Source organism: Carya illinoinensis, chromosome 3 (assembly GCF_018687715.1).
Source record: "Carya illinoinensis cultivar Pawnee chromosome 3, C.illinoinensisPawnee_v1, whole genome shotgun sequence".
NCBI classification, from domain to species: Eukaryota; Viridiplantae; Streptophyta; class Magnoliopsida; order Fagales; family Juglandaceae; genus Carya; species Carya illinoinensis.
Window position 1 is genome coordinate 2,755,767 of NC_056754.1, and position 17,832 is coordinate 2,773,598.

General features: G+C 38.8%; 2 protein-coding genes and 1 non-coding gene across 4 annotated transcripts; 2 read left to right on the forward strand and 1 right to left on the reverse strand.

Moving 5' to 3' along the window:
* Window positions 1-857: 857 nt before the first annotated feature.
* Window positions 858-10,302, reverse strand: LOC122302471 (thyroid adenoma-associated protein homolog). Its single transcript, XM_043113754.1, has 4 exons — window positions 6,638-10,302; window positions 6,135-6,406; window positions 4,110-4,703; window positions 858-3,513 (listed from the first exon to the last, which is right to left on the reverse strand). Exons 1-4 carry the CDS (start codon window positions 9,971-9,973, stop codon window positions 1,077-1,079), a joined length of 6,639 nt encoding a protein of 2,212 aa, XP_042969688.1. The 5' UTR covers window positions 9,974-10,302; the 3' UTR covers window positions 858-1,076.
* An 837-nt stretch (window positions 10,303-11,139) lies between these two features.
* Window positions 11,140-16,427, forward strand: LOC122302472 (cullin-3A-like). Of its 2 annotated transcripts, XM_043113756.1 has the most exons (3): window positions 11,542-11,662; window positions 12,519-12,913; window positions 14,250-16,427. In XM_043113756.1, the coding sequence occupies exon 3, from the start codon at window positions 14,263-14,265 to the stop codon at window positions 16,288-16,290; it is 2,028 nt and encodes a 675-aa protein (XP_042969690.1). In that variant the 5' UTR covers window positions 11,542-11,662; window positions 12,519-12,913; window positions 14,250-14,262; the 3' UTR covers window positions 16,291-16,427. The 2 variants fall into 2 exon arrangements, with proteins under 2 accessions (XP_042969689.1, XP_042969690.1); XM_043113755.1 differs by lacking the exon at window positions 12,519-12,913 and having other exon boundaries at window positions 11,140-11,662.
* On the forward strand, window positions 12,583-12,685 carry LOC122305951. The gene has a single exon (XR_006241378.1). It is a non-coding gene; the product is annotated as a small nucleolar RNA snoR109 (small nucleolar RNA).
* Window positions 16,428-17,832: the final 1,405 nt, after the last annotated feature.

Below are 17,832 nucleotides of genomic sequence, written 5' to 3' on the forward strand. Positions count from 1 at the left end.
ACATGGATGCCAAAACTAATAGTTTTCAGCTGGGGCTCTCTGGTTGTAGATAGATCTTATGCTTTGAATACAGAAGTCCACCAACAGTGGGGCACGCGTGTCAATTGGTGTCGAGGACTAATTGGGTGTTTATTACAGCTGCACCTAATCACTCTCGTTACGGAGATCATTCTTTTTCGGCTGCCGATATGGCGCACCCTTTTTCTTCTTTTTATCTGACAGACAACGGCATACAGCACTTAGAAAACAAGACCCATCTCAAAACCTCATAAAGGCCATTTCAATTTTTGTATGGGAATTTCATGGTCCATGTGAACTTGTTTCTTGTCGGAATGGCATATGGAGTCCAATCGCAAGTTTAAACGTGACAAAAATTAGATAGGCTTCCCTTGTCCCCTCTAGCCAATCGTCAATTAGATAATTACATACATCGTCTTGTGGAAGTTTTAGGTGCCAGCAAACTGAGGAACAATATCTGCTGATTTCATCTCTTTGCGTCCTTAAGAACCCAAGCAGATAGAATAGTTTAGAAAAAAAAATCTATTCACCAGCTTCTTTATTATTATTATTATTATTATTATTTTAGAGGACAATACACACCCAAGGCACTATTAAAATGGGTCCAACAACTATAAGAAGGTATTGGTATTGGTGTTTTAACCTTTTTTTTTTAGTAACTCTAACAAGTCTTAAAAATAATAAAAAATAAAAAATAACTATAAGAAGTCTTACAACAAGTGCGTTGACACCCTAGGCTTGCAAGTGGTAGGTGGGAAAAAATTAGGCTTCTGTTCAATTTGGTACTCTTAAGAACGGGAATAACAAAGAAGATAAAAACATAAATCTCAGACAGCATGAATAGAACTTCTGCTTCTATAACAAGCATGTTAAAGATTCAAATTCACCCGAAAGAAGAAACTTTGAAGAATTTCTGTACAGACAAAATGTACGGTAATTGCTGAAGTTTATCATACATTATGCATGGCACAACTTTCAAACCTACATATCTCAAAACATCCCGAGGCCACCATCAAGGGCCTTAATATAAACCTCGAATCTATTTTACATACTAGACCTTACTTAAGAAGAAAATAAGGATCAAAACAGTCCCAAACAGAGTCATCTCTGAATTCAGGGATCAAGTGTTCAGCAGTAATACCAACATTTTTCTCATGTAATTTAACAACTAAAACATACAGATTATAAATCAGAGGGTTCCTAAGAAATGGATGAATAGTTCCATCAAGTTCAACCATATCGGCGAGTGCAGGCATACCATTCTCTGTTTTACCATTAAAAATGCAGTTTGAGAGCGCATAAAAGGCAAGCAAATTTGCATATAGTGGTAGGAAAGCATCCTTGTGGTTGCCCACGCCACCTATCCAATCTACTCCTCCCTGTTTCTCAACATGGTCCTTGGCAAATGACATCAATTGACGGCAAAATCTGTGTCTCCAATTGTACAAATAATTTTTCAAACCCTCTTTGTCTGATAATTCAACCGCCCAAGATTTTGAAGCCAGTAGCTTCTCCAAATGGGAACAGCAAATTTGACTGATCAAAAGCTTCTCTTCATGGTGATTATCAATTTCCTTGTCAAAAACCCGTCTCACAAGATCTCCTTTGGGTACTGTGTGACAAGCGGCATTCAGTACCCACTGTAAAAGATAATCAAAATATTCAATCCAATGCCCAAAGATAGAAGACAGATGGTCAAAACACAATCCTATAACTTTCTCCACTTGGGTTGGAACCTTTCCATCATGAGAGCATTTTTGGCATTTCTCCAAAACAAAACACTTCTGAACATTCAAGGCAAGCCTCTGCCTGATCCCATCATCCTCATCCTCAAGCAGCTGGATACAAGTGAACCAAAAATCCAGTATTTGATGAGCATACATATTGAGAGCTTCGTTACAACGAGAGCCTAAGTCTGGACATGGGACTTGGTTATTCCGCACAGAAGAACCAATAAGCAATGCTTGTTCCAACAATCCAGATGCTATGATAGATTCTGCTGCAGCCTTGCGTGTGTTCACTGGTTCAGAAGAGGCACTATGTTGTTTAACAAGGCTAGTGAAGAAGATGATGCAATCATGCAAGTGGGCTGATCTTTCAAGCTGATCAGATTGGAAATGCTCAGTGGAGTCCCTCCACCCTTCAGCACTTACATATAAACCGGCAAATCTCCTTACACATATTGCCATGCAGCAGATTAGTGTTTCTCGAGTCTTTGATTGTCTCGTGAGTTTGTACAAGGAAATTAACTTATCCCAAAACTGAAACAAAGAATCATATTCCATCCTACCAACATAAACTGCTTGAGTGCATTTCTCATCACCAACCTTCTGAAACTGAAGCAAGTTCCAAGTGAAAAGAATCCTTAGAATGTAATATATGCATCTATTATTCTTTTCCAAGTCTAAGAAACTCATCATTGCTGCCTGGAGGTTAGATTTGGTCCAGTTCTGAATAATTCTAATCTCACTGCTAGACGGATCATGGAACTCATTACCAGAATCTGTTGCTTTCAGGAACTTAAGCAGCCACTTCAATGTTGCAAATCGAACTTCATATGATGTATCTGACAAGGAGCGGATTAACCTTGCCTCAAGTCCAGCAGAAGCATTCCCCATTTCAGGTATCTTCAACAATTTTGAATCAGGTGGAGGACATCTATGTGGAATCTGAAAGAAGTCTTCAGACACTTCCTTAGATGCTTGAAACACGCAACTAAAATAGGAAACGGCTGCTTGTTCACGAAGTTCTGCTATGGTGGGATCATAATAGGACAGCCCATAAGAAGCTTCAACATCTAAGCATTCTCTAGAAGACTCCACTAATAGGTTCCTAATGGCATAAAAAGTTTTGTTCACACTGCCTGTTCTTGCAATACCAAGCATGTGATCCAAAACCCTCAAGAAAGAGGCATTGAGAATGGGGCAAGGACACAATTTGGGGCTTGCAATCCACAAACGCCTCTGGAGAACTTGGGTCAAGTCACCTAGAATCTGATCTTTCTTTGAGAAATCAGCAAGATTTCTACAATTCATATCTAGCAAAGAAGTTAACTGCAATAGCAGTCCATGTACTGAGTTTAAGGAAGCATGGGGAGAATCTTGGGTCACATGCAATGAAATGAATGAAACAGTGGATGTTGTAAGTGGGTTTTCCACAGAAGGAAACTCAGAGGCTATATTATGAAGGACAATTGGCAATTTTTCATTAGATACAAGACTTGTTAAGGCTCTAGAAGCAAGAACACGGACTCGTAAATTGCTTTGGGTTGAACACCTCCTGATGAACGGCATGAACAGGAAAGGGTCAAGTTCATCTCCCGTCTCACTTGCAACTGTTGAAGGCTTGAGCCTGGATAGAAGTATCAGTAAAGGGCACAAGCTCGGGTGCACAACATTTGCCAGGTCAGATTCTGAATGTCCCGAGGCTCCATCACCAAGCAACTCAGTTGCAACTTTCAGTTCATTGAATACAAATGGATGCAATGAGGGATACCTTCACACAAGTAAATTAACTTTTATTCATGGACAAGAGAAATGATTCTATAGAAAACAATCAGCAAGAAACCATGCAAACTATAAGGTTGCAAATTCAAAAACTTGCAATGTAAAACCCAGATGATAATCCATGCGCCAGGTTTAACCACCTGAGGCTGTTTGGAATTATGGAGTAATGAATAGAGTCTCTTGGGGAAAAGGTATTGCTGTGATCTTCACATAAAGAATAAAATTCACATGATGACTACAACAGCAAAACATGGAAGGGGAAACAAATTCAAACTTCTTTTGATCTAAAGACTCGTCTAGACATGCAACTGTTGCAGTAAGGACTGCCAACTACATTGTCTTTGGTAGATCAGCCAATTTAAAGGTCAAAAAAAGGACGAAGTGCATCAATATGAATGTATAGAGAGTTCTGTATTGATGACTTGCTCACAATAATTTTAAGATAATAGGTGTACACAGAGTTCTATACTGATGACTGGCTCATAAAAATCTGATGAGCATATAAAATTGTGAAACCAAATAACTAGTGCAGTAAATGGAAGAGAAGGAAAATTTACTCAAACTTAATATTCAAAGAAATCATACCTATGAAAAAATTCAAGCCCAGTTAATGCACGTCGTGCGGATTCCCGCTTCTGAACATTAAGGAATCCAATCATGCGGCGTACCAAAGCAGTGTATGCCAGACAAGCACTGTTTCGTACCTCCCAGTATGGTGAAGAGAAAGAGCAAATAGAAACAATCAAAGCCTCAGCGGAGAAGCCTGATGTGTCAGTAGCCAGGTTAGTATCATTGAAAGCAGCTCTAAGGACATTGAAAGCATGTACAGTAGGAATTACACCCTCATGTCGGATCTTTGAGGTGTTTTTGTCATAATTTATCTCAGGTTGCAGTGAAGACTTGGTTTCTTGGTGTGGTTCAGTTGACAAAATTTTGCATGGGTCACCATTCATGCCATTGATAGTTGGATTCAGCAGAGACCCATTAGCAACATCTATTAGCCATCGTAGTGCCCGTGGGAGGAGCTTCTTTGGTGCACCTTCTGGCTCCGAGAGAAATAGAGCAGTAAATGCAGCAGGAATGCCTGCACTTCTCCTTAACAAATCATCAACTATTTGTCCCTTGGCCACAGTCCTTTCCATAAGTTGGTCCATCCAGGATTCTGTAAGCTTACATAGTCTGAGAAAGGACACACCATTTTAGAAAAGATATCCATAAATTTTGAATAGAAATAGAAACTGTAACAACCTCTGAACTGATATACTGTTCCTCATTGGGGCTGTTTTGAGTGCGTTTCAGTCTTTTGGCCATAACTTTGGCTACAGGTGTCGGAATCGCACATAAGACCCCAATTCGGAAAGCTCTTTTCGGCGTGCACACTGTCCACATTGAGCATTGCTCCATGTGCCCTTTTTTCGACCTCAAATTCTGCTGTTTTCCCCTCCGAATCACTAGTTTTAGTTATTCTTTTCTATTTATGGTAATATTTCGCTTGTCAGTTAGGAAGTCATTTTAAACCCGATTTGGGTTGGATTTTTTGCAGATTGCTTATTTTATTTCGAATTTCAATTTGGAGTGATTTCCGAGATTTTGCTATTTTTGGCCAAATTCGGATAAACACGATTTTTGGCTATAACAGTCCGGCTTGTAGGCTGATTTTCATTATTGCTTGATTTTATAATATTTAGTTAAACCCTAGAGGCGTTTCTCTCTGGTTTTGGGCGATTTTTCTCTTGTGAATCATCTGTTGGAACTAGCCTGCAGGATAATCGCTATTCTGTCTGGCGTCATATACCGATAAAAAAATAAAAATAAAAACAACCTCTGAACTGATTCAACCTCATCTAAAATGATTATAGAACTAACTTGATATTGGGCACAGTATACAAGATCTTTTAGAAGCACATATTCCAACAGGATTTGACTGTGGACAGTTTAAATAGGATTACATTATAACTGGAACTGCAACTGAAAAATTATTCAGCACAGATTCAGCAGTTTGGAATCATGCAATTTCTCTTCAAAGAAGCTGATGCACCACTGAGTAAACACAATGGGGAGGGAAAAGTCATTCAATCACAGAGCACCATTATTTTCTTCAACATCCTGTTTTTCTCTATGTTCAACTTCACCTTGGTTTTATTTTTATTTTTGAAAACAAGGAGCATTACACACATTACCAGTTATGAGACAAAGCAACCGAAATGGAGATACATCTGTGTGTAAAGTCACTTAAATTTAGAAAAAACCTTAAACTGAAAATTATGCTATAATAGCCAGCTCAACTTGACATTCTGACCATCATTGTTCATTATTACTGCTACTTTGATCTCAATAGGAGTAATTATCGCAGAGCTAATTCGAAAAAAGAAAAGCCAAAACCATATCAGCCAAAATGGAGGAGTTGGATGGCAATGCAATATTTTTTCCCATTGAAATCATCATTGCTTCTCCTCTGTTGAAAAGAAAAAGCTTGTTGAACACTGCCACTGACGTACAATAGCTATGATAGTCATAACATTTCGCTTAAAAACTATGTCTGTCTAAGGAATGAAATTAAGTAGAAGATCATAAAACAACTACCTGTAAAAGGAGAAATTGGAAACATACCTCCGATCATTTGAACAAAGTAGACGGTTGCAAAGAGCCGTGAATCCAGCCCTTGTCTTATCAATTGCACCATTATGCTTCATCTTCAGAAGGACTTCTAAGAAGTGGCACCCAATCGTTTCAAGTTGATTCACGTCAAGCATTGCATCAGATACTGTCATCACTGAAGAATCAGCTGCATCAGAAGAGGGGACCCCTGACTCCAATGACTCTGAACTCCTGCTACTTGGTAAAGGAATCCTTCTTATAATGGTGCCCAAAAGAAGACTCACCTGAAAGCAGACATATTTTACCATTAACAGTAATGGTCTTCATTAATATAACTAAAGAAAAATCTAACAAGCCCAAGCACATATATTGTAGGCGTAGGCAATTTATGGACACCATCCCATCAATTTTAATTTAAATGCAACTGATTCTAACGAGAGACATAAATGACATGTAAATCATTTGCTCACTTAAATGAACAAACCTAAAAAAGGAACGAGACAAAAAATGAGTACCTCTTTCATTGCAAGCCAGCAACCGACCATTACTGTTTGTTCTGATGATCTGACATCCTGGACAAGCTTTGAATTTTTTGTTTCATGGTCTGAAGAATGTGTCTCCATATTCATCTCATCAGAAACCTCAAACAAGAAACTATCATCTTCAACCATCTCATCCATGTCCTCTGGGAGATACCAAGCATCTGCCGAAACCACCCAAAGTGCCAAAGAGGTTATTCGCATGACAAGTGCCAAGAGCTTCTCTAATAGATCTCTCATTCCTAAGATTCTCGCCAAGACCACATCAGAATTCCAATCCAATTCCTCAAAAGTGTATCGTAGAGCAAGTAATACACCATGAACAAAGCTGTTCTTGCATGCATCAGAAAGATCCCTCTCTCCCTCCTCTACAACAACATTTAACCAATCTATAAGTGACTTTATATATTCAATGACAGGATGCCTAGGTTTACCAGTCTGACCATTCCCATTTTCCAGTTCAGGCTGCGAATGAAAACAGACAGGATTAACTGACGCTCTGACTATCCACCCAAGCTCCACTACATACTTCCTAAATATTAGCCGTAAAGTTAGAGCTCCAGCATCGCTTTCTCTCACACGTGGACTGCAAACTAAATTCTTAGCCCAAGCAGTTACTCTCTGGACCATGTCTTCACTTGAAATTCCAGGAAGCGGTGTAGGAAAATGAAGCAATATACGAAAAGAACTCTCTCTCAGTCTATCCCAACTATCTATTATTGACCCAACTAGCAGCAAAGTTGAATCAGGTAGTATAATTCCTCTATTGTAAGGATAGAGACGACTTTCAGGAGAAAGAGATTTACCTTCATCTTGGAAAGAGGGCACAATAGACCAAACATTAAGCATTACTAGAATGAGCTCCATGGCCATTATTTTTCTTTTGTAAGGAGCAGAAGGATAGCATGAGAAAAATAGAAAACAACTAAACCACCTCATAAACTGAAAAAGCGCATCTGCTCTGTTTTCCTCACTTCCATTTGAAAGACAAGCTTCACCATTCTCGCAATAGACTTGTGGCTGCCAGCTCCCCTGCTTGAATTGTCTCTCCAGGGCTGTCCGAACTCGAGAAAAGAACTTTCTAAATAAGCTGGTCCACTTCATCTGAAAAGCAGTAGAGCAACACCTCATGTTTAATGGCACTGCTTCCTTCATCAAAGAGAGTTCTAAATGGGAAGGCAGGCTAGATGTCTTGGGGTTTAAGAAAAGAGATTCAGCAGCATCTACACGGAGTGACTCATCAACATGGGTTAGTGCCAGTACTAGCCACTCAACAGGGACTTCAACCTTTACCCCCTTTATGCAGACAAGTGCATGATAGGGGAAGCAACCAGTACCCAGCCCACCCTCTTTCTGGTGTACCGCATTGCTTCTGCACCAATCGATGTCACCCTCAAGCAAAGCAAGTAAACGAGATACCTTGAGCATTGACACTAAAATGGCCACTTTCTGTTCAACTTTTAGTTCCGTGTTGGCAGGACCAAGATCAGGATATAACAGTCCATTTTCACCGCTCCCATTTGGCACAACAGAGATATAAGCAAACATAGAAAATATACTATCCACATCCACCTCGAGTAAGACTTGCATAGCATAAGTGTTCAAATTTGAGCGGAGCTTTGAAACTCCAGAAGAAAGCCCCCATAAAAAGGGGGGCAAACAATGACCTCTATAAGCTGCATAGCCATTTTCAATGCCCTCAGTGCTCCAACATTCATCACGCAAGTACTCTAGGAAACACTTCAAAAACGAGGTGGCAGCACAGCATACATCATCATCTATGTACGCCTGTATCGTTTCAAACAGCAAGTCAGGACTCATATCCAACATAGTCTTCGCCCCCAGCCGCTTAGTCAGTGAAGCTAAAGGAACATATCTTCCCTTACAACGTGGCCCGAGGCGGAGAAGGTCTGAAGCAATCTTTTGCAAGAATGACTTTATTCTCGCACTACCCTCCGACCATCGAAGGGAAGATTGAATGTCTAAGAAGAGATCAAAAATGAGATGAACTTGTCTGACCGTTTGACTCAAAGGATCTTCTAAGTTATCCCATATAATTCTCAACACCCGAGCACCCATGTCCTCGGGAATTAAATCATAATCTCCTGAAGGGTTACTAATATTTGCTAACATGGAGGTTTTTATCTGTTGCAAACAAATCTGCAGCACGGTTAATGCATGAAAGTTAAAATGGCTGTCAGTTGGGTTCTCGCAATAGTTACACAGCTCAGGCAAAATCCCATCATACAGTATGGTCTTAACAGAATTAGCACCACTCGCATCGCCCTCATTCCCATTGAAACCATCCCTCGATATATCAAACTGGGTATTAAGCACGTTTCTTGGAACCGCTGTAAGAATCCCTCTGATCAAGCAAAGTCTGCTCAAAACCGAGAAGTTTTGTATTTCACAAAATAAATCACCCTTGTAAGGAACCTTTGCAGTCACATTTTCAGGCTCACTCTCGCAATGACTAACTGATCTACGAGTAGTTTGACAGAATATAGCTTCAATGATAAACAAACCAAGTTCTTGAGCGTTCAAACACACTTGCAAAGCCGCGCAAAAGCTCACCCCAGCGGCCACGAAGCAGTCCCTCGAAAACGCTGGGGACTTCAGAACGCTCAAAATAGCCGTCACAGCCGTCTCGAGAACACTCTCGGCACCTACAGAATCCGTGAACTTTGACGGGAACCGTTGGAGTAAGTAATACAAACATGAAAGAGCCTCCTGGCACTGTTCCATTACGATCGGGGAAGGACGTGCCCAGTCTTCCGTCTCCGACACGACGCCGTTCAAGCTCAAAACGGCGTCCCAAGCGACTACGATAGCACATTCTTCAACGATATTCACCAAATACCCCAACTTGGGCATTCCCAAAACGGATAACGCCACACGCGACGAGGAGAAGCGCTTGCCATTACGACCACCGTGCTCCTCGCAGAGCGCGCGGAGGCACGTGCCGATGAGAGCCTGGTGGTGGCGGGTCTTGGCCAAGGAAGAGACTAACGTTCGGTGCAGTTGCAGAGAGTTCTCGAAGAACAGAACCTCCAAGTAAAAGCGGGCGGCAACGGATACCAAAGCATCGTCATCGGTCGTGGATAAAAATTCGATGAAAGAGGATGCGACTTTCTTGGCATGGTCGACTTGGGCGTAAATGGAATTGAGGGAAACCAGTTGTTTCAATTGGTCGAAGAAATTGGAAGAGGTGGTAGGTATGAGGGCTAAGGAGTCGGTGTAGGAAGCGGGGAAAACGATGGCGTTGTAAGTATAGCGGTGGCGGTGCTGAAGAGCACGCCATTTGGCGGACATGTTTGAGAAACTGAACAAATTGGAAGGAACTTTGTCTCGATGACAAATGTGGATGATCAGAAGTGAGAATCCCGTTCACAGGGAAAAGGACGACGATTATATTTTCCGAAATTTGATATCTGGTATGGCTTCTTTTGCTTTTAATGCTCTCTCTCTCAACTCTAACACAGAGAGAGAGAGAGAGAGAGAGAGAGAGAGAGAGAGATTGCAGATGGCGGCTTGAAGTTGAAGAGGTGGTACCTTAACCGGTGGGAAAGGAAGGTTAGGGCGTAGAGAAAAAAGAAAAACAAACACAGGAGCAAAGCGAAGGGAAAGCCTTGGCGTAGGATTTTTATTGGGCTCGCCGCTCGAGTCGAGTAATGGAAATCTTTATGGCCCGCACAGAAGCATTTCTTTCTTGTATGGGTTCAGGCCTGTGAGCTTTACAATTTATTTTATAACCAGTTTGGTTCTATTAAAAAAAATTAATATATATATATATTTTAATTTTAAATATACTATTTGATTTAAATCTCAAGTTTCACAACTTCCATTTTATACACAATGATAAAAATATTCGTCAATTTTTTTTATATATCATTATTCTTAACACATACAAGAATTAATAAATAAATTTTATTATATACAATTATTTTTACATATTTTTTACATACTTTACTAATATAATTGACGTATGTATTAATAAATTACCAACCGTCTAGCTGAAGAAAAAATTAGTAAATTACATGCAATAGTTTGTCTTAAGAATAGTTAATAAGTATGGCCACCTACCAACCCTACAGTTTTCACCTTCATTGACAAAAATTAAAAAAAAATTACTACGTAGAAGTAAAATTATGTATTAATATGCGTATTAATATTAATTTTTTTATATTTAAAATTTAAATTAATATTTTTTTAATAAAATTTATTTTTTATCCATCACATTAAATTAATGTACATATTAATACATAATCATACTTATAATTAGATTTTCTAAAAGGAATCTACCCACTTGAATCAACGACAATAACTATACAAAATATTTCATTTTCATAAAGTTTTTCACATCAATCATTATAAAAAATGTAAATATTTTTTTAATATTATTATTATTATTTTACTAAATTTAATTTCTTAAGTATATATTAATAATATATTATATATATGTGTGTGTTTGTTTTTTTGTCTGCTTCTTTCACCGTAAATGCGAGCTCTTCCTGAAGCCGTACAGTACAGGTTCGAGGTCCCTTTTTTTTTCCTTCGAAATTTCAGCTAATTCCCCGTCTCGGAGCCAAACCCTACATATTTCCAGTTCCGTTTGCTTAACCTCGGGAACCCTAATTTCACGAGACAACTGTCTCCACTTTCTTCTCCTCTGATCTTCCCAGCCTGATTCGAGCTAAAAAGCTATAATTCTTTCTTTTGGGATCCGGATCATTTCCCTCTCAATCGCTAGGTTCTTATTGACGGTCGGGTGGGCTAATTCGGGTTGGTTTCAGGGTTGATACGGAGGATCGGAGTCTCTGTAGAGGTTTCATCGGACGAGATGAGCGCTCAAAAGAAGAAGAACTTCCAAATAGAGGCGTTCAAGCACCGGGTCGTGGTGGATCCGAAATACCCTGAAAAGACGTGGAAGATTCTGGAGCATGCAATCCACGAGATTTACAATCACAATGCTAGCGGGCTTAGCTTCGAAGAGCTTTATAGGTTTTGTCTCTTTGCTTCATATAATTGCACATATTCAGTATAATCTTTTATTGTCTCCTTTTTCTAAACAAAAAAGTTCAGTAACGAGGTTAATTCGTTCTTTGTATTGGGTCTCTTTTTTAGTTAGTTCGTGATGATGATCAAGATTTTAATAAGTAAATGATCAAGAACAGATTTAATGAGTTTTTGTAACCACGGTAAGGGTGACGCGTAGTGGTAAAGGGGGATGGGCAGTAAACATTTCCGTCCAGGACTCGAAAAGAAAGGGGGGGGGGGGGGGGGGGGGGGGGATGGGAACTGCATGTGTATTTTATTTCATCTTCACTTAGAAATCCCCTGTGACCTTGTCAGTTCGGTGGTCGGAAATTTATCTAGTTATCACACTGCTGCTAGTTGTATTTCAGCGTGCTTGTGTTCCGTTGTTTTGTTGTTCCCTGTGAGATCTCGCGCCATTTGTATATATTTTCTACTTTCTACTTTATTTAAACCTTTTGTTTTACAGATATATGTTTTTGTGCTTTGATGCTAGGAAAAATAGATGCTTCTCGCTTCGTCCATTCTTTTTCTGCTATATTTCTGACATGTTATGTTGTTCACAATTACTTTTTCATTATTTTTTCCTGTTGATTTCTTTGATGATATTTTCTCTTTTTACCTCTTCTAGACTTCCCACCAACTTCAATAACCTTATGTATAAATTTAGCCACTAGAGTGTTAGGTCCCTTAAGGTCCCATTTTTCTTTCCCAATTTATCATACCTAAATTTTCCAACGCACTACTGAATGTTTTTTCCCCTTATGAATATTTTTCCTTATTCCATCCAATTGGAAAATTTCGATTTGATTTATCATGTAAGGCTTCATGTACCAAGGGAAGGGTGTGGAGTTCAATCAGTGCCCCTGATCCTGAATTGCCAAAGGTGGCTCTAGCCAAATCAGATAGCTGAGAGAAGTTAAGTGACTAGTTTTTGTGAAATCCCTTTGATATACATCAACTAATCTGCTTACCAAATTTTTGACATTGTTTGTAAAAGTTGGACTCAAATCTATAACTTTGACTCTCAAGTTCACAGTTGATGTCAGGTTTGCAGCAAGCTTGAACGATTTGCTGATTCGAGGGTGTTTTTACACTTAGTCCTTCGGATCTTGTATCCTAGACATAAACTTGGAGATAACTGTATTGTCCAGCTTTAGGTTATGGAAAGGTTGATCAATTTTATGGCCACTTGTTGGGAGAAATCTGTCTATCAAGGTGATTTGAATGTCCAATTGATTGTTTCTCGTAAAAAAATGTCCAATGGAATGTAAGAATAAGAAATAGCGTCAAAGATGCTTGGTTTTAAGTGTTTGCACTATGAAGTTATTAAATGACATGGATATGTGCAACGTTTTCTGCTCATTCAACTAAGAAGTAAGGTGATGAAGCTTTAAAGTTTTAATCGGTAAATAAGAAATTTTATTGATAAGAATAACAGGCATGGCCCAAGTACATGAGACATACAAGAGCAACACCTATGCTTGATGATCTAGAGATACGAGAAACTCATGAATTTCTTTTTTTATTATTTTTATTGGCATTCGATGTCCAAAAACAAAGTCCCAACTAGTCCTAGGGGTGTACAGACCCTTGCCAATGAGTTTTCAATAAGTGCACCTCGGGTAATTCAAGAGAAAATTCTCCCAGTTAAATGTCCCTTAGAAATTAGTTACATCTAAGTATTCAAACCTTAGACCTGAAGGGAGCATACCACCAAGATCAAGGCCCTTTACCACTCGAACCAACCCATAGGGGTTAGAAACTCATGAGAATTCAAGCCATTAAAATCTAGGAAGAAAGGTGACGGAGCTTCAAATTCAGATGTAATTACAAGTTTACAACCTGCACAACTGTGAGAGTGGAAACAACCAGACGGGTGAGATTGAATTGAATTTAAATTGTTTAGATAACATCATGTTACATGGGAAACTTCATCACGAGTTAACCTTGAATGGGATGTGCTAGAATTTATCTACCTATGTTTTTGTATTGTAAATTTATTAGGTCTGGATGCTTTAGTGAAAATTGTGTCCATATTCATGGAAAAATTGGTTATGGAAGTCTTGTATCGATGCTTTAGGTTGGATTGTTATTTATATGGGATAATCTATTGCCTTGGTGTTTGTGTTGATTCTCCACTCCAATCTTTATCTTATTGTTTTTCTTATGGTATTTGTTAATGCTCTAACTATTACTGAAGAACTGAATACGCAATTTGATCTGTTGTTCATGTAATGTAACTTGAATGAAATCAATTAACCCTTTTTTTCAATATGCTTATCTAGGGTTAGTATTTCGAAACCTTTGGATGGATTTCCTCCAACTGTCTCCAATTGTTGATACATCTAGCTGTTCACGGATTCATTTATCTTATATTTGTTCTCTGCATCCTCCTTTTTGTAAGCATTCAAACTGACTCGAAATTCAGTTAAATTCACATTATTTAAGGTATGAATTGCTGCTCTTAAAAAAATTGAGTTGCTGCCGCTATTCTTCCGCATCAGAAGACTTTGCCTTTTTTTCTGATGTTTAAGATTCTAAATACATTCAGGAATGCTTACAATATGGTGCTGCACAAATTTGGAGAGAAACTATACTCTGGACTCGTGACAACTATGACGTCTCATCTACTTGAAATATCTAGATCAATTGAAGCGGCTCAGGGGGAGGTATTCTTGGAAGAGCTGAACAGGAAGTGGGCCGATCATAACAAGGCATTGCAAATGATCCGAGATATATTGATGTACATGGATAGGACTTTCATTCCAAGCACCCACAAAACCCCAGTTCACGAGCTTGGGTTGAACTTATGGAGAGATGTTGTTATCCACTCCAGCAAAACCCAGATTAGGCTTCGGGATACACTCCTTGAGCTTGTGTATAGAGAAAGGAATGGTGAAGTTATAAATAGAGGTTTGATGAGGAATATTATAAAGATGTTAATGGATTTAGGTTCTGCTGTTTACCAAGAAGACTTCGAGCAGCATTTTCTTGAAGTTTCAGCTGATTTTTACCGTCTTGAGTCTCAACAATTCATTGAGTCATGTGATTGTGGGGATTATTTAAAGAAAGCTGAGAGACGTCTAAATGAAGAAATGGAGAGAGTGTCCCATTATATGGATGCTAGAAGTTTAGACAAGATAACTAATGTTGTTGAAAAGGAGATGATTGAAAGTCATATGCAGAGACTAGTCCATATGGAGAACTCAGGCTTAGTTAACATGCTTGTGAATGACAAATATGAGGATTTGGGAAGAATGTATAACTTGTTTCGCAGGGTGCCCACTGGACTGTCAATAGTTCGGGATGTTATGACCTCCTACATTCGGGATACCGGCAAGCAGCTAGTGACTGATCCGGAAAGGTTGAGGGATCCGGTTGACTTTGTGCAACGTTTGTTGGATTTAAAGGATAAATATGATGAAATCATCACTTTGGCATTTGGAAACGACAAGACGTTCCAGAATGCTTTGAATTCCTCTTTTGAGTACTTCATCAATTTGAATGCTCGGTCCCCGGAATTCATTTCTTTGTTTGTGGATGACAAGCTCCGGAAAGGACTGAGAGGGGTTAGTGAGGAGGATGTGGAGATTGTACTGGACAAGGTCATGATGCTTTTCCGTTACCTACAAGAGAAAGACGTATTTGAGAAGTATTACAAACAACATTTGGCCAAGAGGCTTCTTGCGGGGAAAACTGTCTCTGATGATGCGGAAAGAAGTCTGATTGTTAAGCTTAAAACAGAGTGTGGATACCAATTTACGTCTAAACTGGAAGGTATGTTCACTGATATGAAGACCTCAGAGGATACCATGCAGGGCTTCTATGCAAGCCATGGCACTGAGTTAGGGGATGGCCCCACATTAGCTGTTCATGTACTCACTACAGGTTCTTGGCCTACTCAACCGAGTGCTACATGCAACCTTCCAGCAGAAATCCTGGGGGTATGTGAGAAGTTCAGGAGTTATTATCTTGGGACGCATACTGGTCGTAGGCTGTCCTGGCAAACGAACATGGGCACTGCTGATTTGAAAGCGACCTTTGGGAAGGGCCAGAAGCATGAGCTCAATGTTTCCACCTACCAGATGTGTGTACTGATGCTTTTCAACAATGCCGATAGGCTGAGTTATAAGGAGATTGAGCAAGCCACAGAGATACCTGCCTCAGACTTGAAGAGATGCCTGCAGTCTCTGGCTTGTGTCAGGGGGAAGAATGTTTTGCGGAAGGAGCCTATGAGCAAGGACATAGCTGAGGACGATGCCTTCTTCTTCAATGACAAGTTCATGAGCAAGCTCTACAAGGTAAAAATAGGTACCGTGGTTGCTCAGAGGGAATCTGAACCTGAAAATCAGGAAACCCGGCAGAGAGTGGAGGAGGACAGGAAGCCTCAGATCGAGGCTGCGATTGTGAGAATCATGAAGTCACGGCGGACGCTAGATCATAATAACATTGTTGCTGAGGTCACAAAGCAGCTGCAGGCTCGGTTCTTGCCCAACCCTGTTGTCATAAAGAAACGAATTGAATCCCTCATTGAGCGGGAGTTTTTGGAGAGGGACAAAAATGATAGGAAAATGTATCGATATCTTGCTTGAAGAATAGGCTCAAAACGTTGTCTCATAGTGCCAAGGTATATGTCACGCCTGATTGTATCCTCCATTTGCTGAATTGGAAGGTTGTTCTCGAATTAATCGAGGCTTGGATGGGTTTCAATGAATTTCATTTCTGCTTATCTTTGTCACGTAGAACGTATCTGCTCTTTTTTGTTAAACTCTTTGTTATAGGCCGGGTCCCCTGGGAGGCGGGGTTGCCCTGTTGGCTGTCAGGTTGGTGGATTGGCCTAATGGGCCACTCGTGGCAACTGGCGATAGCGGCTGGAGACTAGAGAGGACAATGCTTGAGAGAGAGAGGCCTATGACGATGACGAATGCGACAACAGCAACAACCACAACGTGTTAACTGGTGAGACGGAGTGAGGAGAGAATCGAGGCAAAAGGAGGGAGAAGAGAGAGTCGAGACCGAGGTAGAGGGTGGAGGGTTTTGGAAACCTAACCAGATTCCAGATCGGTACCATTTAGGGAGTTTTTTTTTTTTAACTCTAGATGACGATATTTAGTATAAAGTTATTTTTTTAAATATATATAATATAACGAATATTATTATATAGAAAAGATATTTGTAATCGTGATTGTGTAATAATCACGCAATCGTTTTAAAATAAATAAATAAAATATTACATTCACGTGAAAAAAATTAATTAATTTTTTAATAGTAAATATTATTAATTTTTAAAGCGATTACGTTATATTTACGCATTTCATCTTTATATGTATAATTATTTATTATTATATATTATATTTAAATGTGGATTCCTGCCTTGACCCATTCCGCTTATATTTTTTCGTTTTACACCATTTGCCTGCCCATGATATGAAGGTCTCGAATGGGGTACTAAGAGCATTGGCAATATCCTAATCATGGTCAAGTCTAAAGTTTAATTAGAATCTTATATTTTGACTATAACATCAAGTTTTAACTAGATAAGTCCATATTAAATTAGACATTTTAAAAGTAAGATAATAATATAATATTATATATTTTAATAATATTTAATAATTTTTTTATATATTTTACAAATACAATCATTATTAATTAATAATTAATTAAAATAAAAATATTTATTTTATTTATCAAAAGAAATATTAATTAATAATCTGTAGTACTTCTATTATTGTTTAAAAAATTTATTTCATGAAACTACTAATAACATGAACCAAAAAAACATGATCATGTCAAGTGGGTGCATAAAACAGATATATTGGACAAATAATAAAATGCAATTGACGAAAGCAATTAATCAGAAAATAGTACAATATGGAAATTTATAAAATAATCTTTTGGCATATAAATAATAACTCTCCAAGTTTATAAAGTATCCAAGAATTACTGTAACTTTAAGTGTTGAGCTTTTGACCATTAGCTAGTCCAATGTGGAGGATTTTTTTCACATCTAGTTAAAATTTAAACTTGCATTTAGCAAAGTCATTGCCAATGCTCAATAGTGTTCTCTATGAATTAGCTAAATGCTAAATCCCTTCCATATTTAGCCAATAGTCTCCAAAATAACATCACATTAG

What these genes read in the sequence shown, in the direction of transcription:
- LOC122302472 (XM_043113755.1), top strand. Translation starts at nt 11,502, where the DNA reads ATGAGCGCTCAAAAGAAGAAGAACTTCCAAATAGAGGCGTTCAAGCAC. An exon ending in AGCTTCGAAGAGCTTTATAG is followed by an intron (nt 11,663 to 14,249) that starts GTTTTGTCTCTT and finishes AAATACATTCAG; the next exon opens with GAATGCTTACAATATGGTGC.
- LOC122302471 (XM_043113754.1), bottom strand. Translation starts at nt 9,973, where the DNA reads ATGTCCGCCAAATGGCGTGCTCTTCAGCACCGCCACCGCTATACTTAC. An exon ending in CTTTGTTCAAATGATCGGAG is followed by an intron (nt 4,704 to 6,134) that starts GTATGTTTCCAA and finishes GTCCTTTCTCAG; the next exon opens with ACTATGTAAGCTTACAGAAT. An exon ending in GGGCTTGAATTTTTTCATAG is followed by an intron (nt 3,514 to 4,109) that starts GTATGATTTCTT and finishes ACTTGTGTGAAG; the next exon opens with GTATCCCTCATTGCATCCAT.